Source organism: Euprymna scolopes, chromosome 12 (assembly GCF_053919585.1).
Source record: "Euprymna scolopes isolate OS-2025 chromosome 12, ASM5391958v1, whole genome shotgun sequence".
Classification (NCBI taxonomy): domain Eukaryota; kingdom Metazoa; phylum Mollusca; class Cephalopoda; order Sepiida; family Sepiolidae; genus Euprymna; species Euprymna scolopes.
The window spans coordinates 26812259-26835674 of NC_136493.1; the positions used below are offsets into that span (position 1 = coordinate 26812259).

The 23416-nt window shown below is 31.7% G+C and overlaps 1 protein-coding gene across 1 annotated transcript in view; it reads right to left on the reverse strand.

The window, feature by feature from the left end:
* LOC145291605 (16 kDa calcium-binding protein-like) overlaps positions 1 to 11326 on the reverse strand; it is a 59813-nt gene extending 48487 nt beyond the window's left edge. The window contains exon 1 of the mRNA XM_080137682.1: positions 10691 to 11326. Coding sequence (XP_079993808.1) covers positions 10691 to 10840 — 150 coding nt within the window. The 5' untranslated portion in view covers positions 10841 to 11326. The remainder of the gene's footprint in view (positions 1 to 10690) is intronic.
* Between the last annotated feature and the right edge of the window lie 12090 nt (positions 11327 to 23416).

Genomic DNA, 23416 nt, shown 5'->3' on the forward strand with positions numbered 1-23416 from the left:
AAACTAGACAGGTTTTATTCAACATTAAAATTAAAATGTTCTGAAATTGTTTTAATTCTACAACGAAATTATTATTATTATTATTATTATTATTATTATTATTATTATTATTATGCTACTACTACTACTTTATTTACCCAATATTTATTTTATATATATATTTCTCTATATATTTATTTATCTAATATATATATATATATATATATACATATATATATAAAGTTAGTAATATATATATATATATATAAAGTTAATAATATATATATATATATATATATATATATATATATATATATATATATAGCAATTAAGTTACTCAGAATTTTCCGCATTTAATTCTCGTGAGGACTCATCAGGCATTAGCTCATGCCTGACAAGTGATCGCAACAATGAAACAGAAAATTCTTTCTGTGTAATCTTATTGTCGTATATTTTCAAAACCTAGCTATACTCCCGTATCTCCTACGTGGACAGGATACAGAAAATCGACTTCTGAATCCAGTGGAAAATGTCCACTTCTCTTCTCCGCAGCCTCTTTCTCGCGGAAAGACGTTGCTCGTCTTTCCTTGGTCTATCGTTATTATCCATGGTAAGTGCTCGACTGAGCTCCAATCTCTGATTCCCCCCCAGAAAAACATTCACAGCAAAACCACGTCTACCTACAACAATTATAAATAGTTCTTTCTTCCTTAGTGTACTGAAAACTAAACGAAACTTCCATAAAAAACTGTTCATCTGTGAAACGCAATACCATGAGGCTGCTTCTCAAGTGACTAATCATGATCGTTTTAAAGTCCAATGTTTACAAATTCTTGTTGAGTCGTCCCAGTAAGTAATCAGTTTCAACACAGATCTATAATCTGCAATCCTCGAGGAGTTTGTCTCACCATCTACCTGGCACAAACCATCAACTTTTGGCCGTGTGTGGCCATTCAGCCTTGATGAGCAGCGACTCAAAATCATACGTAGAAAATTACATTTTCGCACAATTGGTAACGGTGTCTGTACCAATACTTGGTTTAATTTTCGATTTTTGAGCGATTATTAAAGGTTGCTGTGGCTGTAAGGAAACCGCCATTATTTGATCGATCTCAACAAATTTGAAGTTACTTTTGTTTTGAAGTAAATGAACACTTTAAAATAAGTTAAAAACTCAAAGGTTGGCAGAAGAGTAATCTATTTTGTCTTTGGTAGCAATTACTTGCGTATTCATTTTATTTTATTTTTTCGTCGCTTTTTTGTTTTTTTGGTTTTGTTTTTTTTTGTTTTTGTTTTTTTGCTATTGTTAAAAATAGCCGAAAATACTGGCGGGCTAATTATATCACTCCCAATGATTGGTTTGGTTGCGCTGTTTTATGGCATAACAACCTTTTTCGGGTTATTTAATGCCGAATCTAGTTATTTTGGAAATATTATTCATGTTGCATCCAGTTATTTTGTAAAAGGTTTTTATTCTTTAAGCTTTTTGTGTCTTCAATAGCTAGTTTGTAGTGTTTGGTTTGGTTGTTTTATAGTGGATTTTATCGTTTTTGTTCCTTGCCCTGCAGAACATGAATCAGTTTGGCAACAGGAGAGGGGAAAATGGTTACAGTATTAATGTTTGGTACATTTTAAGTAAGGAAAACAGTCAGGAAGTGGGGGAGATAGAAAGAGAAAGGGGAAATGAGAAGAAGGAAAAGGGGGAAAAGGTGAGTTGCTGTTTTTGTTTTTGGTTTTGCAGAACATAATTAAATTTTGCAAAAGGAAGTAGAAAAACAAAAAGCATCAATGTTAGGTGCATTTCGCTTCAGGAAACCAATATTTTCGGACAGCATGATCTGGTAGCACGAATGAATGTTTATGATTTTAATAAGATGATATGTTACATATTAGGTATTATGATGTCTGTATTATGCTATGATAATAACAGAATGTTAAGTTTTTAGTAATATGTATTTATTTAGAATATGAAATTAATTTTAAAAAAGCCAAAAGTGCACAAGATTATTTCGTTTGTTCTTGCTGAACCTCTGGACACCTTTTTTTTTACCTTTTTTGAAACCGTCGGCTTCCAGGATTCAAAGTTGAGGAACACTGTCTCAGAAGATAAAGTCTGTTACGTGTTTAATGAAATTAAAAAAGAAATCAAAGGTGAACTGTCTCATCTAATTTGTTCTTGTAGAAAATTTTAGAGCCGTTTTCGGAACTTTGCGGATTCAGGGAATATCTGTTGAGAAACGTTGTTTCTTAACAGATATTGTTGCTTCTCAACAAACATTGTTCCTCAACAAATATTGTTCCTCGAAAAACATTGTTCCTCAACAAACATTGTTTCTCGAAAAACATTATTTGTAAACAAACATTGTTTCTCAAAAAACATTTTTTTTTTCAACAAACATTGTTCCGGCTGACTAGATTATTTCAATCAGTGGAAGACTTTATTAAGAGTCGCAGATTTGAATCATTCGATGAAATTAAAAAAGGGACCATATGAAGGTTGCCAACATCCTAAGTGAAAATGTTTCTGTTGAACAAGCTGGATTCAAACATGGTACTCAAAGGTCATCAGTTCGTATCGCTAACCACTTAGCCACGATCACCTCTCAGTCATTCGACGAAGTTACGAATTCTTTTATTCAAAACCTAACAATTGTGTTTTTTATTCAAAACCGAAAACTTACAAATCGTAGATAATAATGGTCTTTATTTTGAAGAATTGTTTGTTTGTTTTTGTTTGTTCGTTTTTTAATAAATCCATGAATAATAAATGTTTTTAGCATGAATTTCACTTGCGATTTCAAAAATACCAAAAATATATCCATATGACTTTGGGGCATCAGTTTGAATCGAAACTGAAACCAAAACTTATTAAAAATATTTGTATATATATATATGTGTGTGCACGCGTGTATATATATATATATATATATATATATATATATATATATATATTCACTTTGACTTTCCATGTCTCACTGACTTTAGCAAATAGGGTGCATACCTTTATAACTATTTGCTAATATTTTCTCTCCTCTGATGAGATGGTAGACATCGAACCCCTATAGGTTAAGGAGATTAATTTTCTAAAGCATTCTTTGTTTTGCTTAGAATAATAAAAATTCTTTGATATGAAACTAAACCACTTCATTTCATTTCAATGAGAGTTTTTTGAAATTCATTGATTTACAATTTTAATTTATTTGCTCTATCTCTTGCATATCGAGCAATTCTTGTTTAGATGGGATAACTTTTTATATATATATATATATATATATATATATATATATATATATATATATATATATATATATATATATATATATATATATATATATATATATATATATATATATATATATATATATATATATATATATATATATATATATATATATATAGCATAATTAAGTTGACACAACGGTTCCCGTCAGATCACTAAAGTTAAGCAACGTTGAGCCCGGTCATTACTAAAATGGGTGACCGATTTGGGAAGTCCAGGTGCTGTATGTAGGAGGACGTCGACACCTCCCTGCAAGAGTTGCAAAAACCTAAGGTCGTCATCTTCCCTAACGGGGATATACATGCGACTGGGGACCACTTGTGAATTTCATACTCCCATGAAACTTCCTCCTTTGGAGGAAGCCGGTTAAACCCTGAATAGGGTTGATGCTGATTGCACACATACACACACATATATATATATATATATATATATATTTTGTGTACAGAAAGTTGTTAGTTGAGACAGGTCATTGGTACCGTCGGTTTCAAGCCCGATAATAAGGCCCGTTTAAGGTATCCTTATCAAGCTCTCTTCAGCCAATATTCGTCTATCTTATAACCGGAAGTGTGAAGTATATATACCTCGCGAATCCACGTTCAAATCTCGTTTTGTATAATCCCCCCCCTTTTTTTTTTATCTATCTATCTATCTATCTATCTATCTATATATATATATATATATATATATATATATATATATATATATATATTGGATAATGTAATACCTAATTTTCAACTTTGAATTATTTTAATTTAAGATCTAATTTCGAAAAAAATGTTTTTTTATATGAATCGATTTTAATTTGAACCCCATTTAATTTTAAAATCTCTTTCCTTATGTATAAAACCTTTAAAATCTGTATTGGTATCGGTTAAAAACTTAAAAATTCGTTTAATTATATCGAATTACATTTAAAATTTCCAAAAATACGTTTAAAGTTTTAAAAATATATTTTTAATTATATCGAATCACGTTTAAAAATTTCGAAATACGTTTAAAAATTATTTTTAAAAAACCTAAATCTTTCAAGGTTTGGGGAAGTGAGTATTTATCTATCCTAAGTGATTTCCCTAGTTTATTAACATTATTATATTTTCTATAGTTTTAAATTCGAAATAGATTATAAATTACATTTATAAAAAAAAAAAAAAAAAAAAAAAAAAATTTAATTATATTTTATATTACATTGATTAAAAATCTATAATATAATTGCGATTAAAATCCAAGTTTACCGACTAATTATTTATGTATTTACAATTTTTTTCCTTTATATATATATATATATAAACAACATCTAAGTGTTGTTCTTTTCATTGATCCAATTTATTAGGAGCCCCTTCCTTCTATGTATGCAACTTTTCAAAGCTTCACTCCTCACATTTAAACATTTTATTTTTGGGTCATGAATGGACCGGAGGATGTAGTATTTCTCTGCGTTACAGAGTAAGCATTGACTTAATTCCGGGACGTATGCTGGTCTATGCTCTATTTTTCTCCATTTTATGGAAAAGGGTGTATTTTTTTCTTTAAGCTCCCACACGCGGGTAGCTAATGCTGTATTCATCCTTGTTTTAGCTCTAAAGGAGCTCATATGCGCATAATATCTTTGTTTAAATTGGCCTTTTGTCATACCTATATATATTTCCGGTATATTTGTGGATTGTTCCGTTACTGTGGCCTCATAAACAAGGGATTCAGCTTTACAATTACCCTCCAATGGACAGCTATTTTTGGTCCTGCAAGAGCAGCCTGCGTTATCTATCTTTTTTGGTTCTTTGGATATTATCGACTTTATTGATGGAGCTGTCGAGTAACTAACTTTCACCGTGTTTCTATTAAAAAGTTTATGTAGTCTATGTGTTCTTGGAAAATGTTTGTCTAGAAGGCTAAGAAAACAATGCCCTACTCTAGTTTTAGTGTTTAATGAAAACGGAGGTAATAACCAGATTATTTTCCGTTTCCTCTTTCGTTTTATATTTTCTCTATTCTGGGTTTGTTGAAATTTTATGTTTTCTTTGAACCCACTTTGATGCAGTGCGTCATTATAATATGGTGCTGCTTTCTCGAACACTTCAGCGTTCGAAGAAAGCCGTGAAATCCTTTGGCTAATGTTCGCTACCATATTTTTAAACACTGTGGGTGGGTGGCATGAACCCTTATTTATATACATGAGTTTTTCATTTAGTTTGTGGAAGGGTTTGTGTATTTTCTTCTCGAGATCTAGAGTGGCATCTAAAAAATCTACTCTATCTAAATTTGTATTATTATTTTAAAGCCTAGTTCCTTAAAAAATTCAGTTAGGTCTTTTCTAAGCCTGTCTAGTGCACATCCATTGTAGTCACGCGATAGGCAAAGTCCATCATCTCTATATAATCCAAAAAAGTGATCTGGGAATTTATATTTCATGGTCTCCAGTAGAAAAAGTCCAACCAGATCACAGATATCTGCACTGTCATACGCCCCCATCGCGACGTCAAAGGGGTCTTCGGGGTTTGATTTTTTGACCCATGTTTTATCGTCAAAAAATAAAAGGGTCTGTCGAGCTTGCATGATTGTTTCCTTATCGAGCTCACTTATCTTTCTATATTTTGATGCGAAGATCAACGATTTTTCTAGGATTTCCTTAGTGATTGAAGGGTAAAAATCGACGATATCCAGTTGTGTAAACTTACATTTGTGTGGTTCAGTTATGTTTTTAAACCAGTCCAGTACCGCGCTAGTATCTGCCCACAAATTAAGATTTGATTTTCTTTTTATCTCTTTTACTATTTCTCTAATTATAGACTTGCTAGCTAGACCGATTTCGCTTTTAGCCGGGTTTATTAACCTGCAGGTTGGCTTATTATTAAAATTTTCCTTGTGGTCTTTTAAAGTTATAAACACATTTTTCTTTGCTAACCTATTTACTCTGTATTCTATACCTAATTTTGTAGCAACTTCTGTAGCCTCTTGGTTAATAGATTTATAAGTATCTTTTCTTGCTACTTGGTATTTTTCTGTAATTGAGTTTAGTACAAGTTGTTTTTTCTGTTCCTTTTCCATTTTATATAAATTTTTCGTTTTATCTGAGAAAACAATCGTCTCATTTTCTCTTTTTATTTTTTTGATATCAGCTGTCATTGTTTTTTGAAATTGATTTGATCTATGTTTAAATTCAAGCTTAGCGATAATGTCTAGTAAATCTTTTTCAAAATTTTCTAATTCTTCCACTTTACTCGGGTATTTTATAGATTTTAATCCAAAATTGTTTTTCACATTCTCTTGGATGTTTGTTTCGTTTATAACCTTCCATCTCATCCTCTGAATTACATCTTCAATTTTCGTTAGTAGGATTCTTGTATACAGCTGGTTACTTGGTGTTGGTATATTTTTAGTGGAGTAATTTAAGGTATATTGTTCCATCTCCGGTTGTTTTTAAAGAAGGTGGTCTTTACTTCCTGTTTTGTGGTGCTCAACCACTAGGCTATTGGTATTTACCGTAAATTCCTGGTGGGGGCGAATATGATTAGTTTTTTTTTTGGAAAAAGAATTCCAGCAGAGTGCTCAATTAAAAGGAAAATCCAAATTTTAAGAGCGTACTTATATTTTGTGTACAGAAAGTTGTTAGTTGAGACAGGTCATTGGTACCGTCGGTTTCAAGCCCGATAATAAGGCCCGTTTAAGGTATCCTTATCAAGCTCTCTTCAGCCAATATTCGTCTATCTTATAACCGGAAGTGTGAAGTATATATACCTCGCGAATCCACGTTCAAATCTCCCCTTTTTTTTTTTTTTTTTTTTTTTTTATCTATCTATCTATATATATATATATATATATATATATATATATATATATATATATATCGGATAATGTAATACCTAATTTTCAACTTTGAATTATTTTAATTTAAGATCTAATTTCGAAAAAATGTTTTTTTATATGAATCGATTTTAATTTGAACCCCATTTAATTTTAAAATCTCTTTCCTTATGTATAAAACCTTTAAAATCTGTATTGGTATCGGTTAAAAACTTAAAAATTCGTTTAATTATATCGAATTACATTTAAAATTTCCAAAAATACGTTTAAAGTTTTAAAAATATATTTTTAATTATATCGAATCACGTTTAAAAATTTCGAAATACGTTTAAAAATTATTTTTAAAAAACCCAAATCTTTCAAGGTTTGGAGAAGTGAGTATTTATCTATCCTAAGTGATTTCCCTAGTTTATTAACATTATTATATTTTTCTATAGTTTTAAATTCGAAATAGATTATAAATTACATTTATAAAAAAAAAAAAAAAAAAAAAAAAAAAAAAAATTTAATTATATTTTATATTACATTGATTAAAAATCTATAATATAATTGCGATTAAAATCCAAGTTTACCGACTAATTATTTATGTATTTACAATTTTTTTCCTTATATATATATATATATATATATAAACAACATCTAAGTGTTGTTCTTTTCATTGATCCAATTTATTAGGAGCCCCTTCCTTCTATGTATGCAACTTTTCAAAGCTTCACTCCTCACATTTAAACATTTTATTTTTGGGTCATGAATGGACCGGAGGATGTAGTATTTCTCTGCGTATTATATATATATATATATATATATATATATATATATATATATATATATATATATATATATTAAAAGTCGTCATCTGTATCGAGCAAAAGTTTAAAATCACTGATTATATGTCAGCCTACGTCACAGTAACATAAATTGAGTGAGTTCCTAACAGTATTTTGTATAGTTTTTTAGTTTAAACTCATTTTTGCAAAATTTCCCCAAACTTAACGTGTTCGATACAGTCTGCCGCCATTTGTATTTTTCAAATATACCGATAAACACAGCATGTTTTTGAACCGATTAAACATTATACATTGCGTAGAAATACTACAATGTTATCCAGTTAGGTAGAACATTTACTTTTCTTGCGTTTCATAAAATTTATTTGTTATATATTTATTTTTTGACAACTTCTTTGTATCTGTGTTTAGTAATACAAACCCTTTTCATTTAATGTAACGTTTAGTCGGCTCGAAAAACAGTGTTTATCGGTGTATTTGAAAGATACAAATGGTGGCGGACACTGTTGATTACGTTAAGTTTGAGAAAGTGAGTTAAAACTAAAAAAACTATACAAAATACTGTCACAAACCCACCAATTATGTCAGCCTATGTCATGGTAAAATATATTCGGTGGGGTTTTGACACTGTATTTTATAGTTTTTAGTTTTCAACTTACTTTCCCAAACTTAACGTATTCAACAGAGTCTGCAACCATTTCTGTTTTTCGAGCCGATTAAACATTTTACATTACCTAAAAGCATTAAACAATTATTCAGTTAAGTAGAAACGTAACTTACCTTACCTTTGCTTTTATTTATTTGTTTTTGGACAACTTTTTCGAATCTGTGTATAGTAACCCCCCTCCCAATCTCTCAAATATCAATTACTAACTCACATTTTTGTATATAGAAAACAAAAAAAAAATTTAGCGTTTCAACATTTTTGCTACGTTCAGCTTTATCCACTGATTGTTGGTCGAGCCCAAGCCATGATTGACGGTAATCCCGAGGATCAGGATCCAATTCTGCAAGAGTACCATTTTTTTTTTTATTTTCGCCTTTTTTATTTTACTTTCTGGAGTGGATTGCTGTACTAAGAATATAAGAAACATGCATTTTCTCTTTTTATTAGAATTTTCTATTACACCAGATTGAGCCACAGCAACGCGTGGCAGGGTACAGCTAGTATGTATATATATATATATATATATATATATATATATATATATATATATATATATATATATATATATATATATATATATATATATAGGGTGGCCCAAAAGTAGGCTTACAGCTATTTAAATACCGTTTAGTAGTAAAGTGTGAAAGAAATATGAAGTACGGACGCCTTTGTGTAGCTTAATTGCCAAAAAGCAAATGTATGGCAATTAAGCTACACAGAGGCGTCCGTACTTCATATTTCATACTTTTTTTCACTCTTTACTACGAAACGATATTTAAATAACTGTAAACATACTTTTGGGCCACCCTGTATATATAACTTGAGTTCCTTCAGCTCTAATCGAAACCGAAACCAAAACTTATGAAGAACTCTTGATAAAATTATTTATAAAAAATATAGATTACTGGAGTGCCACCAGCTATAATCGAAACCGAAACCAGAACTTATGAAGAATTTCTTGATAAAATTATTTATTACAAGAAATGGAAGTTTATAATAATTAAACGACAGTCACTCGGATGTAAGCGTGACACACAAAATAAATAAATAAATAAATAACACACGCGCTATCCTATTGATATAAAGATGACCACTTTCGAAACATTTAACATTATAATATAAAAGATCAAGTGTAAGTGGAATAATCTTGGGAAAGGAGTGAAGCTTTCCACTGCACTCCAGTTAAGTAGCTAATAAAATGGCGTCTTCCGGTCATCCTCGACTATGGTCGACCACTTTATTTATTTTCTTATAATCTTGCAGATTGATTATCTAATTGTTACATCTGTTGATTGAACGGCTAATCTGATTTATGTTTTTATATGCAATTCTGTTCACACAAACAAATGTACGAATATGTTTGGGTAAAAGGTCATTCTATGAATATCAAGTACAAGTCAGCGTTTATTTGCAGTTGACATCATATAAAAACCGCAAACGTAACATTATATACAACATTATTTTTTACTCGGACATGGGATCAATAAAGAGACATAACCTCATACCCGATGTCAGCGGTGTAAATTAGACACAGGTTTCTGTACAATATTATGCAACAATGCTAAAATAAATAGAAAAGATAAAGTGTACATGAATCCTGTTCAACAAACGGATCCATAATTCCATAAATACATATTATAAAAACTTTACATATATATATATATATATATATATATATATATATATATATATATATATATATATATATATATATATATATATGTAAATATATAAATATATGTATATATGTAAATATATAAATATATGTATATATGTATATAATATATAAATATATGTATATATGTATATATATATATGTATATATGTATATATATATATAGAGAGAGAGAGAGAGATAGATAGAGAGAGAGAGAGAAAGAAGGAGAGAGAGACATTAACCTTAATATCGTTTAAAAAAATCAAAAACAAAACCACTTAAACAGATGAGCGATAAAAACAAAGCAGTAAATCGTCTATGGCATCATAGCGGAATGGATTAAGGCGTTGGACTGAAAATATAAGGTCTAAGGTTCGAATCCTACCAACAGTCAAGCTACGCTGATGAGGCGTAGGGCTCCGAAACATTCGAACCTTAGACCTTATATATATATATATATATATATATATATATATATATAATCGTGAAATGATAATTATAATATTATCAGTTTGTCTTACCTTAAGAGTGTTGGATGAAACTGTCACTCCACGGTCAGCCAAACCTCTAGAAAGTTCTTCTACGGTCAACATGTTGCTGCCGTCTTTGTCCAGACTCTTAAAATGTCTTTCCCAGTGACGTCTTAAACCATCGTTAACGTTGCCGGCCATTGTGCTTTCTTATTTAAATATGATTTAACTTTCTTAAAATGGAATTTGCTTCCCTGCTTCTTGTGGCTTTAGTCAAAACCTGAAAGAGTCTCGGATCGAAGTAGTTTGCGCGAGGGTCGTGTCTGTGGACTGAAAATTCTGAATCCGGTTGAAGTTTAATTATAAGTGAGCGGCGGTGACCAAATTCGAACGTCTTAGTCAACCCGACACCCGCGTCACCAACGTTGTTGTCTTCTTTGTTTTTCATTTATTTTATTTGTGTGTGTGTGTGTGTGTGTTTCGAAATTTTTGGTAACGGAAAAGTGACCGACTTAATGAGTTGGCAAACTATGAAACAATCTCTCTTTCTTTCTTTTCTCTCTTTTTCATTTTATTTTTATTTTTGTGTTACAAAAGACCGCCATCAACATGACGCTAAGAATGTTTCGCGCCAACTCTTCTGTATAAGGTGCAATTTTGTATCCATTTGCCGACATTATCGACAACAAATTACACGTAAAACCGAAAGCGTTAATCTTTGTTTCTTTGGCCACGTTTCTCGCACGTCGTCAAATACTCCCTAATTATCCAACTACTTTTTTTTCTATTTTCGTTTTGACACTGACAAACTAATGTGACATAAGTACTTTGATATCTTTTTTCTTTTTCTTTTATTTTTATTTATTTAATAGTATGTCAAGTGATCGAATAAAATGCAAATCGATATTGACACGAGTTTCTTATCTATTTTTAAGCTAAAGCCGTTTGATTCCCTAAGGCGTTTTTACTATATATTTTCACCATACAAAATACCTACTATAATATTTATTGGTTCTCGAAGTTAGGTATGCTAACAAAACTCCATTTGAATTGATCTAATTGCCGGCAATTTGCAATAGGCTCAACAAATGCCACATCACTTACTAAGTTTTTGTCTATGACTCTTACCCCTTCCCACTGTTGATTCACACATACACCCCCAACCAACACGCACACACATATAAAGCACTCATTCTAAATCAACTATATATATATATATATATATATATATCATAATTTAGTAATCCTACGATATGAAACGGTTAACTTTCAAATCCAGAACTTTTATTATAAGCAAAACAAAGAACACATTTCAATAAGTATATTTCCTTAACCTATAGGTTTTCGATGTCTACCCATCTCACCAGAGGAAAAAATATTAACAAATATTATAAATGGTTTATACCTAATTTTCTAAATGCAATAAACATAGCAAATCATAATTAAAAGTTCAGATTTATTATTCTGAAGTGTGTATATATATATATATATATATATATATATATATATATACCTACATTCCAAGTTCCAAATATTTATTTTATTGACAAATAATTTAAGCATTTCAAAACTCCCGCAGATAGATCGCTTTTGTTAAGCAGATACAATTGAATTATTATTATATCAATATTGAATCTTTTTATGCGCATACACTTCAAAAAATAGATTCTTTTTTTTTTTTTTTTTGCTTAGAAAGAATGATGCATGACAACCTAATGTCGGAAAAAATGGAATATCACAGACACTTAATTCCAAGATGGAAACCGAGATAAACACGCAATGCTTAATATTCTATGGAACAACATTTTTCCGACATTAGTGATAAATTAATAAATGAACAAATAAAGTAAGAATGAATATAACAGTGATGATGATGATGATGATGATGATGATGATGATGATGATGATGATGATGATGATGATGATGATGTAACTGACAGGGAGAGACTAAACAAGAAACATGAAACCAAAAAAATAAAAGCAAAAGAAACGAGATTGAGACGCTATAGATATAAATCTGAACAATGCAAACAAAACCGAACATTTGAAACTAATGAAAGCCAATTCTACCAAAATGTGAACGGAGGAAAAACAAAAATAGAACAACCAAATCCGACGGAAACAAAACTCTACTGGAGTAAAATATGGGAAGAGCGACGAGATCACAATAGAAATGTCGAATGGCTGAAAGACATGAAAGAAGAGTTATAACAAATAGAAGAAGGAACAGTGAATGAAATCAGCAAGGAAACCCTAAAGAAAACCGTAGGAAAAATGGCAAACTGGAGAGCACCAGGGCACGACGGGATAGATGCATACTGGTTCAAAAAATTCACAACCTTGCACGAAAAGCCTGAGAAGATGTATACAGGAAGCAAGCGTGCCAGACTGGATGACAAAAGGTAAACCTACGCTGCTACAGAAGGACACGGAGAAAGGAACCGTCCCTAGTAATTATAGACCGATCACGTGCTTAAACACTATGTGGAAGATACTAACAGCACAACTGAGGGAACAAATCTACCACTCCTTGAATAATCGTGGACTAATCCCCGAGGAAAAGAAAGGATGCCAAAAAGGAAAAAGAGGAATACATGATCTGCTATATATAGATCAAAAGATCTTAAAGGAGGTAAAAAGGAGGAGAAAGAATTTAGCCATGACATGGATCGACTACAAAAAAGCGTACGACAGCATCCCCCTAGCATGGATAATAGAATGCCTAAAATGTATAAAATACCAAGCGAGATCACCAACGTAATAAAAAAATGCAATGAAAACATGGAGACTGAAATTGACAGCTGATGGACAACACATAGAAATTAACATACAAGGAGGCATCTTCCAAGGAGACTCATTATCACCATTACTGTTCATCATAGCCATGAAGCCCCCGAATAGTATTCTGAGAAAGTGCCAAGCCGGATACAAGTTCCCCAATACAGACGAAAAAATGAACCACCGTACATGGACGATTTGAAACTTTTTGCAAGGACCGAAAAGGAGCTAGAGACACTAATTAACACTACCAGGATCTTCAGCCAATATATCCAAATGGAATTTGGAATGGAAAAGTGCGCACTACTAGTTATAAGAAAGGGAAAACTGGAAACGAGAGAAGGCATGGAACTACCCAATCAAACAGAAATTAGGGCACTAGGGAAACAAGATGACTATAAATACTTGGGAATTCTGGAAGCGGACACCATCAGAGCAACAGAAATGAAAGACAAAATTGGAAAGGAATACCCCAGGAGAACAAGAAAACTCCTGGAAACGAAATTATATAGCAGAAACCTAATAAAAGTTATAAATACATGGGCAGTATCACTAGTAAGATACTAAGGACCGTTTATATGGTGGACAAAAGAAGAACTGAGACAGCTCGACCACAAGACCAGAAAACTCATGACCATGCATAATGCACTACACACAAAGGACGATATTGACAGACTCTACGTGAAAAAGAAAGACGGCGAGAGAGGACTGATCTCTATAGAAGACTGTGTGAAGGACACAAAAAAAGAACTAGAAAAATGCATAATGCAAAACACTGAAAGGATAATTATGGCAGCGAGAGACACTGAAAAAAAAAACAGAAAACAGAGAGACAAATGACAAAACGAGGAAAGAGAAATGGGAAGAGAAACAACTCCACGGAAGATTCATAAGAATGACAAAAGATGAGAATAACCAAAACACCTGGACATGGATGCGAAAAGGGCATATAAACTGAGAAACTGAATCTCTAATAATTGCAGCACAAGATAACTCGATAAGAACCAACCATATCAAAGCAAAGATCGATAAAACACAAGAGAACAGCAAATGCAGACTCTGTGGACAAAGAAACGAAATGATAAACCATATAGTAAGTGAGTGCAGCAAACTGGCCCAAAAGGAATACAAAAACAGGCATGACCAAGTGGGGAGGGCGGTGCACTGGGAATTGTGCAAACGGCTGCATTTTAACTGTACAGATGAATGGTACAAACATAAACCCGCAGCAGCACTAGAAAACAAGAACCACAAGATCCTATGGGACATGGACATTCATCCAAGCAAGAAGACCAGATGTCGTAATAATTAACAAGAAAGAAAAATCCTGTCAAATCGTACATTTGCTGTCCCAGCTGACCAAAGGGTGAGCATGAAAGGAAAGGAGAAACGAAGCAAATGCACAGAGCTAGCCAGAGAGTTAAAAGGGATTTGGATGATGAAGAAAATCAAAATAATACTGATAATAGTAGGAGCACTAGGAACAATTCCGAAAAACTTTGAAAAAAGAATGGCAGAAATTGGAATCAGTGGAAGAGCTGCAAAAATACAACGATTAACGATAGTGAAAACGACTGAAATATTAAGGGACCCCTTGAATGCGGAGAATAATACAAAAATACAATATAACGAATAAGCATTACAGGGAATGAAGAACACTGAAGCTGCATATCTACAAGTTCTACACCCCAATCACGCATCCCCTTCCATTGTCTCATCACCGTTCCCCCAATAGAAAAGTGATACCAAAGAGCCGAGAAGGGCCAAGAAGGATGAAAAGACCGAGGAGAGAGCGCTGGCCAGACCTCCGCTGGACAAGCGCGAAGAGAACTGGAATCTTGAGGAGGCTTAGTGCCACTCAAACTCCAGTATAAACCAATAGTCACTGCCAGCGAGAAATCAACGGTAAATGGCTGTTGCGATGACGCAAATTTATTTGCAAATGCTATCAAAGGAGGTGGAGAGAGCTGGACGTCTGGGGAGACTTGTTGTCACTCAGCTTCCAGAGAACACCTCAGGTTTCCAATCAGATCGGTTGTTGACTTATGTGAAAGCTCCATGTGAGCCAACAATAATAATAAATAAGGAAACCTTAGTCACATATATACAAATAACACGAACTAATTAGGCTTAAGAAAAGAACTCCAATTTCTGCTTGATGGCTTAACTAATCCCACTTCCGGTTTCGTTTTTACGATATTTTCCATTTTCACAAAATTATTTTTTTTAAATATTAAAGACTTTAACCATCCTGGTTATTTTAAACAGTAAGTCCATATTTACTGAAAAATAACAAATTTACACACACACACACACACACACACACACACACACACACACACACACACATATATATAAATATATATATATATATATATATATATATATATATATATATATATATATAATTTGAGGTTGCTATTTTCCAAAGGTAGGGTAACCAGTGAAATATAACGAGGTTCATGCAAGAGTGCTGAATACAGAAGTAGAGCAGGTTACATTTGTCTTTACATAAGCAGTAGTTTGTTGTTACACAGTATTGAGCATGTTTCGATCTACTAATATTTACTAACTAGAGACCTCATCAGACAACAACCCTTATTTTCGAAAATATTTTAGAATTCCGTTTTCGAAAATAAGGGTTGTTGCCTGATGAGATCTCTAGTTAGTAAATATTAGTAGACCGAAACATGCTCATGACTGTGTAGCAACAAACTACTGCTTATGTAAAGACATATATATATATATATATATATATATATATATATATATATATATATATATATATATTAAAGGGAATTAGACCTCGAGTCTAAAGAGCAGAGTTTATTTTAATGTATTTGTAAATGTATTAATACTTTTGAAAGAAAACAGTGCTCATTGTACTTTAGATATATAATAAGCTCATTAGGTGTAACGATTCATAATTGTGAATTAAATTAAAAACAAACAAAATCAACTCGATTGTACGATCGTTTCAGAAACGATGTTCATTTTATTGACAATAATTTGACAGAAGTTTTGTCCCTTAAAACATAGTGTTCTCATCAGCAAAAATAGGGAGTAGGGGGAAAAGGTTAAAGACACCAAAATAAAACTAGCATTTTAGTCGTGAGTAAGGCAGATATTCCTTTTTTATCTCCATTATAAAATTTGTTTTAACTTCAGTCAGTCTATCTTTTAGCATGTTGTTATATTTTGTCTTTGAATTCGGAGACAAAATATTCAACTAAAATGCTAGTTTTATTTTGGTGTCTTTAACTTCTCCCTATGATGTAAAGGACAAAACTTTTGTCAAATTATTGTCAATACTTATTGTCAATTTAAATAAAATGAACATCGTTTCTGAAGCGATCGTACAATCGAGTTGATTTTGTTTGTTTTTTCCTTTTGAAACTGATTTTTAATTCACAATTATGAATCGTTTTACTCATATATATATATATATATATATATATATATATATATATATATATATATATATATATACTAGCATGGGTGCCCGGCGTTGCCAGGGTGTTTGGATGTGTATGTTGTTGAGCAAAAAAAAAGTGGTAGTAGGAAGGCAGGCCCGAACGCGTACCGCAAAGGAGGAAAAGAACAGGAAAAAAACTTGACGTTTTTGCTGTTACGACCACCGCACAACCTGAAGTGACGTAGGTTTTAATTAAGGCTAGACAATCGAGAGGAGAGGATGACTTTCGAAAATATCGGCGAAAAAAGCGACCCACCCCCTGTAGAAAAGTGCCCAGTTTAAGGTGAAGATATTAATGTTTTTAGCCAATTTTTCGATATTTGTCGTCTGAAAGGTCCTCCTACCAATCGATAGTGATCTTGTAAAAATCTTTCGCTTCTGTAAAAAGTTTTAGGCAGACATGCAAACATACATACATTTATATATTGGTAACTCAAATTTTCAAACCAAACTGATTAAAAAGCTTGCCCTATCTCTGAATACACTTTATGTAAAATTTCAAATATTTAGACCAGAAATTGTGTGAGTAATTTAGTAGAGACCGAAGCGGTCAAATTGTTTTTAACTTTGACCCCTATTATGACCCCTTAACGTTTATTGTTTTGGACTCAAATCCAGTTATTAAGTTAGACCCATGTCCAAGGAACCTATATCTAAAATTTCAAGTGTTTAGACCCAAAATTGTCGGAGGAGTTTGATAGAGTTCCCAAAGGTCAAATCTTTTAACTTTGATCCCGTAACAGCCAAATTTCTGGTTGAAAACCGATCACAAAGACTTTCCCAAATCTCAGTACCCTGTATATTAAATTTCGAGTCTGTAGACTGAAAATTGACAGAGTTATTGTGTAGGGAAATGTACACAGACACACACACACACACACACACACATACACACACGTTTCTTATATATATATATATATATATATATATATATATATATATATATATATATATATATATATATATCCTAGCGGGGGTATCCGGCGTTGCCCGGTTGTATGGGACAAATAAACGTTAAAATGACATTATAGTTATTTTAGTCAATACAAAACGAAATAAAGCGAAAGGAAAAAATGGCATAAATAAACTTCGTTGCCCGGTTGTTTGAAACAAAGGTATGACTTTTTCAATAAATAAATAAATCGAAAAAACAAAAGCGAAAATAAGGGAAACAATGAATAAAAAAAAGAAAACAGTGCGAAAATAAAAAAAATAAAACAAAAGAAAAAATGACATAATGAAAGTAAATAAACCTTCGATTCGGTTAAGTTCAATTCTGCGTTTCACCCAGTAGAAAATGAACGTAAAAATGCCATTGTTCCAGTTTTTTTTAAGTGACCGGTGTTTATTCGTACTTTAAATAAACAACTCGGGGGAAAAAAGAGAAAATCATGGGAAGAACCGAACGTGTTGTGAAAAACAAAAACAGGAAAAAAAAAACACTGCGGAAAGCGAAGAAAAAAAGCCAAAGAAGAAATGGCATAAAGAAACTTTAGATTCGCTTAATTTCATTGCTGCGTTTCACCCAGTGGAAAATGAACGTCAAAACGCCATTATTCCAGTTTTTGTAAGCAACCGGTGTTTCTTCTTAATTTAAGTAAATAAACAAATCGGCAGAACAAAAAGCGAAAATCACAGTAAAACACGAACGCGTTTTAGAAGACAGAAACAGGGGGGGGAAAGAACCACTGCGGAAAGCGAAGAAAAAAATGAAAAATAAAAGAACAAAAATGGCATAAATAAACCTCCGATTCGCTTAAGTTCAATGCTGCGTTTCACCAAGTAGAAAATGAACGTTAAAATGACATTATTCCAGTTTTTTTAAGCAACCGGTATTTCTTCCCTTACGGACGAATCAGCGACGGTGTAAATGGGGAGCGGGGGAGGATAAATTTAATATAGAGAGAAAATATTTTACAACTTCTATTGATTCAGTGAACTCTCGCAGGAAAAATATAGGAATGTACGATTATCGAGGAAGTGTTGAGGTAATAGGCCTATAGCACACCTCAGATCCTGTGCTGCAGTTTGTGCACATTACATTTGCATGCAATGTCTTGATTTTTAATCCTATTAAGGTCAAACTCAAACGGGAAAAAATTAGTTCATTTTATTTATATAGATAGATAGAAGAAGATAGATAGAAATAGAGAAGAGAATAGAAGAGAAGAAGAATAGAAGAATAGAAGATTATAGAGAAATAAGGTCATCGACCAAAGGATACCCTTGGCCTGATGACGTGATTTCTCTGTAACGGGAAATTACAGAAACATGTATGCACATATGTAGCCGTTTGTTTTGTATAAATGAATTTAATATAATATACTCTGTTAATTCATTGGTAAACACGTGTTGTTTCGGTAGATGTTCTTCTAGGAAACTAAAGTAAACTCTCACTATCTATCTATATATATATATATATATATATATATATATATATATATATATATATATATATATATATATACTGCGTGTCAAATTATTAACGAGATAACATTTTTTTACCAGTTTCAGAAACTTGCCAGTAGTTTCGTATCAAAAGATTCAGAAACATTGGCAATGCTGAGCTGCGGATACTGTGAAATTTTCGTACTGTTCCGCGCAATGTAAACAAATTGCCATCGTAATTGTTGAATCCAGAGTATTTCAGGTGTGTTGTTTCGTCAATAAATTGGGTCGTAAAGGTGGTTTGAGTAGTTCTGAAAAGCGTACTATTACAGAACAGCTAGCAAAAGGTAAAACTACCCTCGAAATATCGAAAATGATAGGACGGTACCATCAAACTGTGAAGAACTTTGTCAAGGACCATACAAAGGTACGTAAGATAGCTGATAAAGGGAAATCTGGAGTTGTTTCACGCCGTTCTCTACTCCAAATTACACGTGAAGTTGTTAAGAAACCTGGGCAGACAAGTCGAGAAGTCTTTGGCCGAGCAAGATTGAAGAATTTCTCAAAGAGTACTCGGTGTCGCCTCCTGAACGAAGTGGCAAAGTTTGTTAAGCCTGTGACAAAGCCTCTATTAAAGCAACACCCCATACACAAAAAGAAGACAATATGAAAACGGGTTTTTCTAAAGTTTTGTTTACGGATGAAATGCGTGTCACTGTTGATGGCCCAGATGGCCGGAGCAAAGGACGCCGGAGCAAAGGACGACATCGTCATCAGCGTTTAAGGCGCCAACAAGATGGTGGTGGGATAATGATTTGGTCTTGGATTATCGGAGGTACTTTAGTTGACCTATGAAGGCGTAAAAATGACGTCAAATGCTTAGGAAGACGTAAAAATGACGTCAAATGCTTACATAGCTTTTTTGAAGGAGCACTAACCATGACTGAAAAACAAAGGTTGACGTTCAGAAGAACCATTATTTTTATGCAGAATAATGCTCACTCGCATGCAGCAAACAAAAGCAAATAGTATTTGCAACAACTGGGGTTCTCTGGGCTACGGAAGATGGAGTGGCCTGCGAATTCACCAGATTTGAACCCAATTGAGAACCTTTGGAGTATCATGAAGCGACGCTTCTATGCATGTGGACGCCAATTCAAGAGCAAAAATGAATTGTGGGATACTCTCCAATAGATATCGCGGTTACAAATTTGTCTAATTCTGTAGACCAAGGTATTTTCCAAGTCATTCATAAAAAGGATCACATATACCCTACTAATTATGTCAACGTAGAAATTGCTGTGTAGTTATTGTGTTCTAAGCATTTTTCCTAGTTCATTTAATTTTTGAAATTTTTTCAATAAATAAGTTATAGGTATATTGTGTTTTTTTTCTCAACCTCGTTAATAACTTGACACACTGAAATCAACAGATATTACTATCTTCTGCCATAGTTTCGCTAATACTGCTTTAAATACTTTTATTTTCTCACTGAAGTAGTTGAATAGTATTGTTAGCTCTTTCTCAAAGTTTCATGGAGTTTTATTCACTCCTTTCTTAAATATTAAAAAAATGTAAACTCGTTAATAATTTGATACGCAGTGTATACTTCTATAAATTTGGATATTTTGTGTCTTGATATTCATATTAAACCCCTTTTTTTCTCTCTATTTAAAAAGAAAATACAACTTTGTTATACATGGGTTGTGGAATCGCATTCACTAGCAAAAGATTTAGCTAAGTTTCATATCCTTTGAAACATTCATTTTGATTCATTCCCTATTAATTTTTTTCAGTTTTCTTATGAGATGATAATCCGTAGTTAACTATTACGTGCAATTATATCCATACAGATATTCTACATGATTTATACTTGCTTACTATTTGCGTAAATAAGTTATTGGAAACACAAACTTCATTTTATATATATTTATGTATGCGTATATACTTTTGCTTAAAAAATTTGGCCAACTAAACTCCTCTATCAGTTTTTCGTCTACAGATATGAAACTTAATATATAGGGTACTCGAACCCATGCGAAACTTTAGGTTTGGGTTTTTGCCGGGGAAAATGAAAATTAAAAAATGGAATTTGCCAGGTGATAGTCTAACGACGGCATTACGAATGTGTTCATGTTTTAATTTTAAGCATAACAACAAGCGCGTCTTCATAACTCCGGCATAAACGTCAAAGAGAAAAATAAATCGTAAGCTAAACGTTTTGGTTTCAATTCTCGATGGTGGCGCACAAGTCATTTTTTCTTTAAAACTTTTTAAATCATTACTATTTATGAAAAGACGTCGAAAATGGAGATACGAATAAATAATAAATAAAAAATAAATATGAATAAAGAATAAATAAAAATAAAGAATAAAAAATAAATATAAATAAAGAATAAATAAAAAATATATATAAATAAATAATTATCATAAAAAACAAAATAAAGAATAAATATAATTGAATATAAAAAGAATAAATAGAAAATAAATATAAATAAAAAATGAATAAAAAATAAATACAAATAAAGAATAAATAAAAGATAAATATAAATAAAGAATAAATATAAAATAAAAAATTAATATAAAGAAAAAAAATAAAGAAAAAATAAAGAAAAAATATAAAATAAATATAAATAAAGAATGAACAAAAAATAAACATAAATAAAGAATAAATATAAAATTAATATGAATAAAGATAAAATATAAAAAATAATTATATATAAAGAATAAATAAAAAATAAATATAGATAAATAATAAATATAAATAAGTATACATAAAGAATAAATATAAAATAAATATGAATAAAGAATAAATATGAAATAAATATCAATAAAGACTAAATAAAAAATATTAATAAAGAATAAATATAAAATAAGTATAAATTAAGAATAAATGGAAAATAAATATAAAAAAGAATAAACATAAAATAAGTATAAATTAAGACTAAATATAAAATATAAATAAAGAATATAAAATAAATATAAATAAAGAATAAATATAAAATAAATATAAATGAGGAATAAATATGAAATGAATATAAATAAAGAAGCCTTAGAAAATGAATATAAATAAAGAATAAATATAAAATAAACATAAATAAAGAATAAATAAATAATAAATAACAATAAAGAATAAATATAAAACTAATACAAATAAATAATAAATATAAAATAATATAAATAAAGAATAAATAAAAATAAATAAATATAAATAAAGAATAAATATAAAATAAATAAATATAAATAAAGAATAAATATAAATAAATATAAATAAAGAATAAATATGAAATAAATATAAATAAGGAATAAATACAAAATAAATATAAATAAGGAATAAATATAAAACAAATATGAATAAAAGATAATTATAACAATTTTTTTTATTATTATTACATTTTAACCCCAAACAAAGCGCATAGCCACTTTGGTGTAGTAGGTAACAACAGGGGCAGCAAGTACTGGGGCACTATGTTGAGATTTGGGCATCAAGATGTCGGTTCACGTTGCACTTGAACTTCTGCATGTCAGTACAGTAAGGGGAGCAGGAACCTGGAATGGAATTCCAGAGTCTAGTGGTTTTGGGGAAGAAACTACTGGAGTAGAAAGATCTTTTACATCTAGGGATCTCTACTGTGTGGGGATGGGATTTAGCTGCCTGACGGGTTTGTCGAGGGTGTCTACGTCGTGGGGGCACAAGTGTCTGCAGCTCGTCAGAGCATTCACCATTAAAATACTTGTAGAACAGGCAGAGGGATGCAACATTTCGTCGATGGGACAGAGGCTGAAGCTTAGATGCCAGTTCAGGGCCTATCAGATTGGCGACTCTTTTTTTAACCTTGTCTAGGAGCGAGAGACTAGTAGCAGATGCACCAGTCCAAATGTGACAACAATACTCCATACATGGGCGAATGGTGGTCTTATAGAGGTACAGGATACTTTCAGGTGTCAGTAGTTTTCTAGCACGGTAGAGAGAGCCTACCTTTTTCGCAGCGGCCCTGGCAATGTTTTCAATATAATTGTTCCAACTCTTGTTTCCTGTGAACGTTAGGCCAAGCAGTTTGAAAGATGTACTCTCAGGCAGGGAGTCACTGGCCATTGCTATTGGTGGCAGAGAAGGTTTCTTGTAATTATTGAAG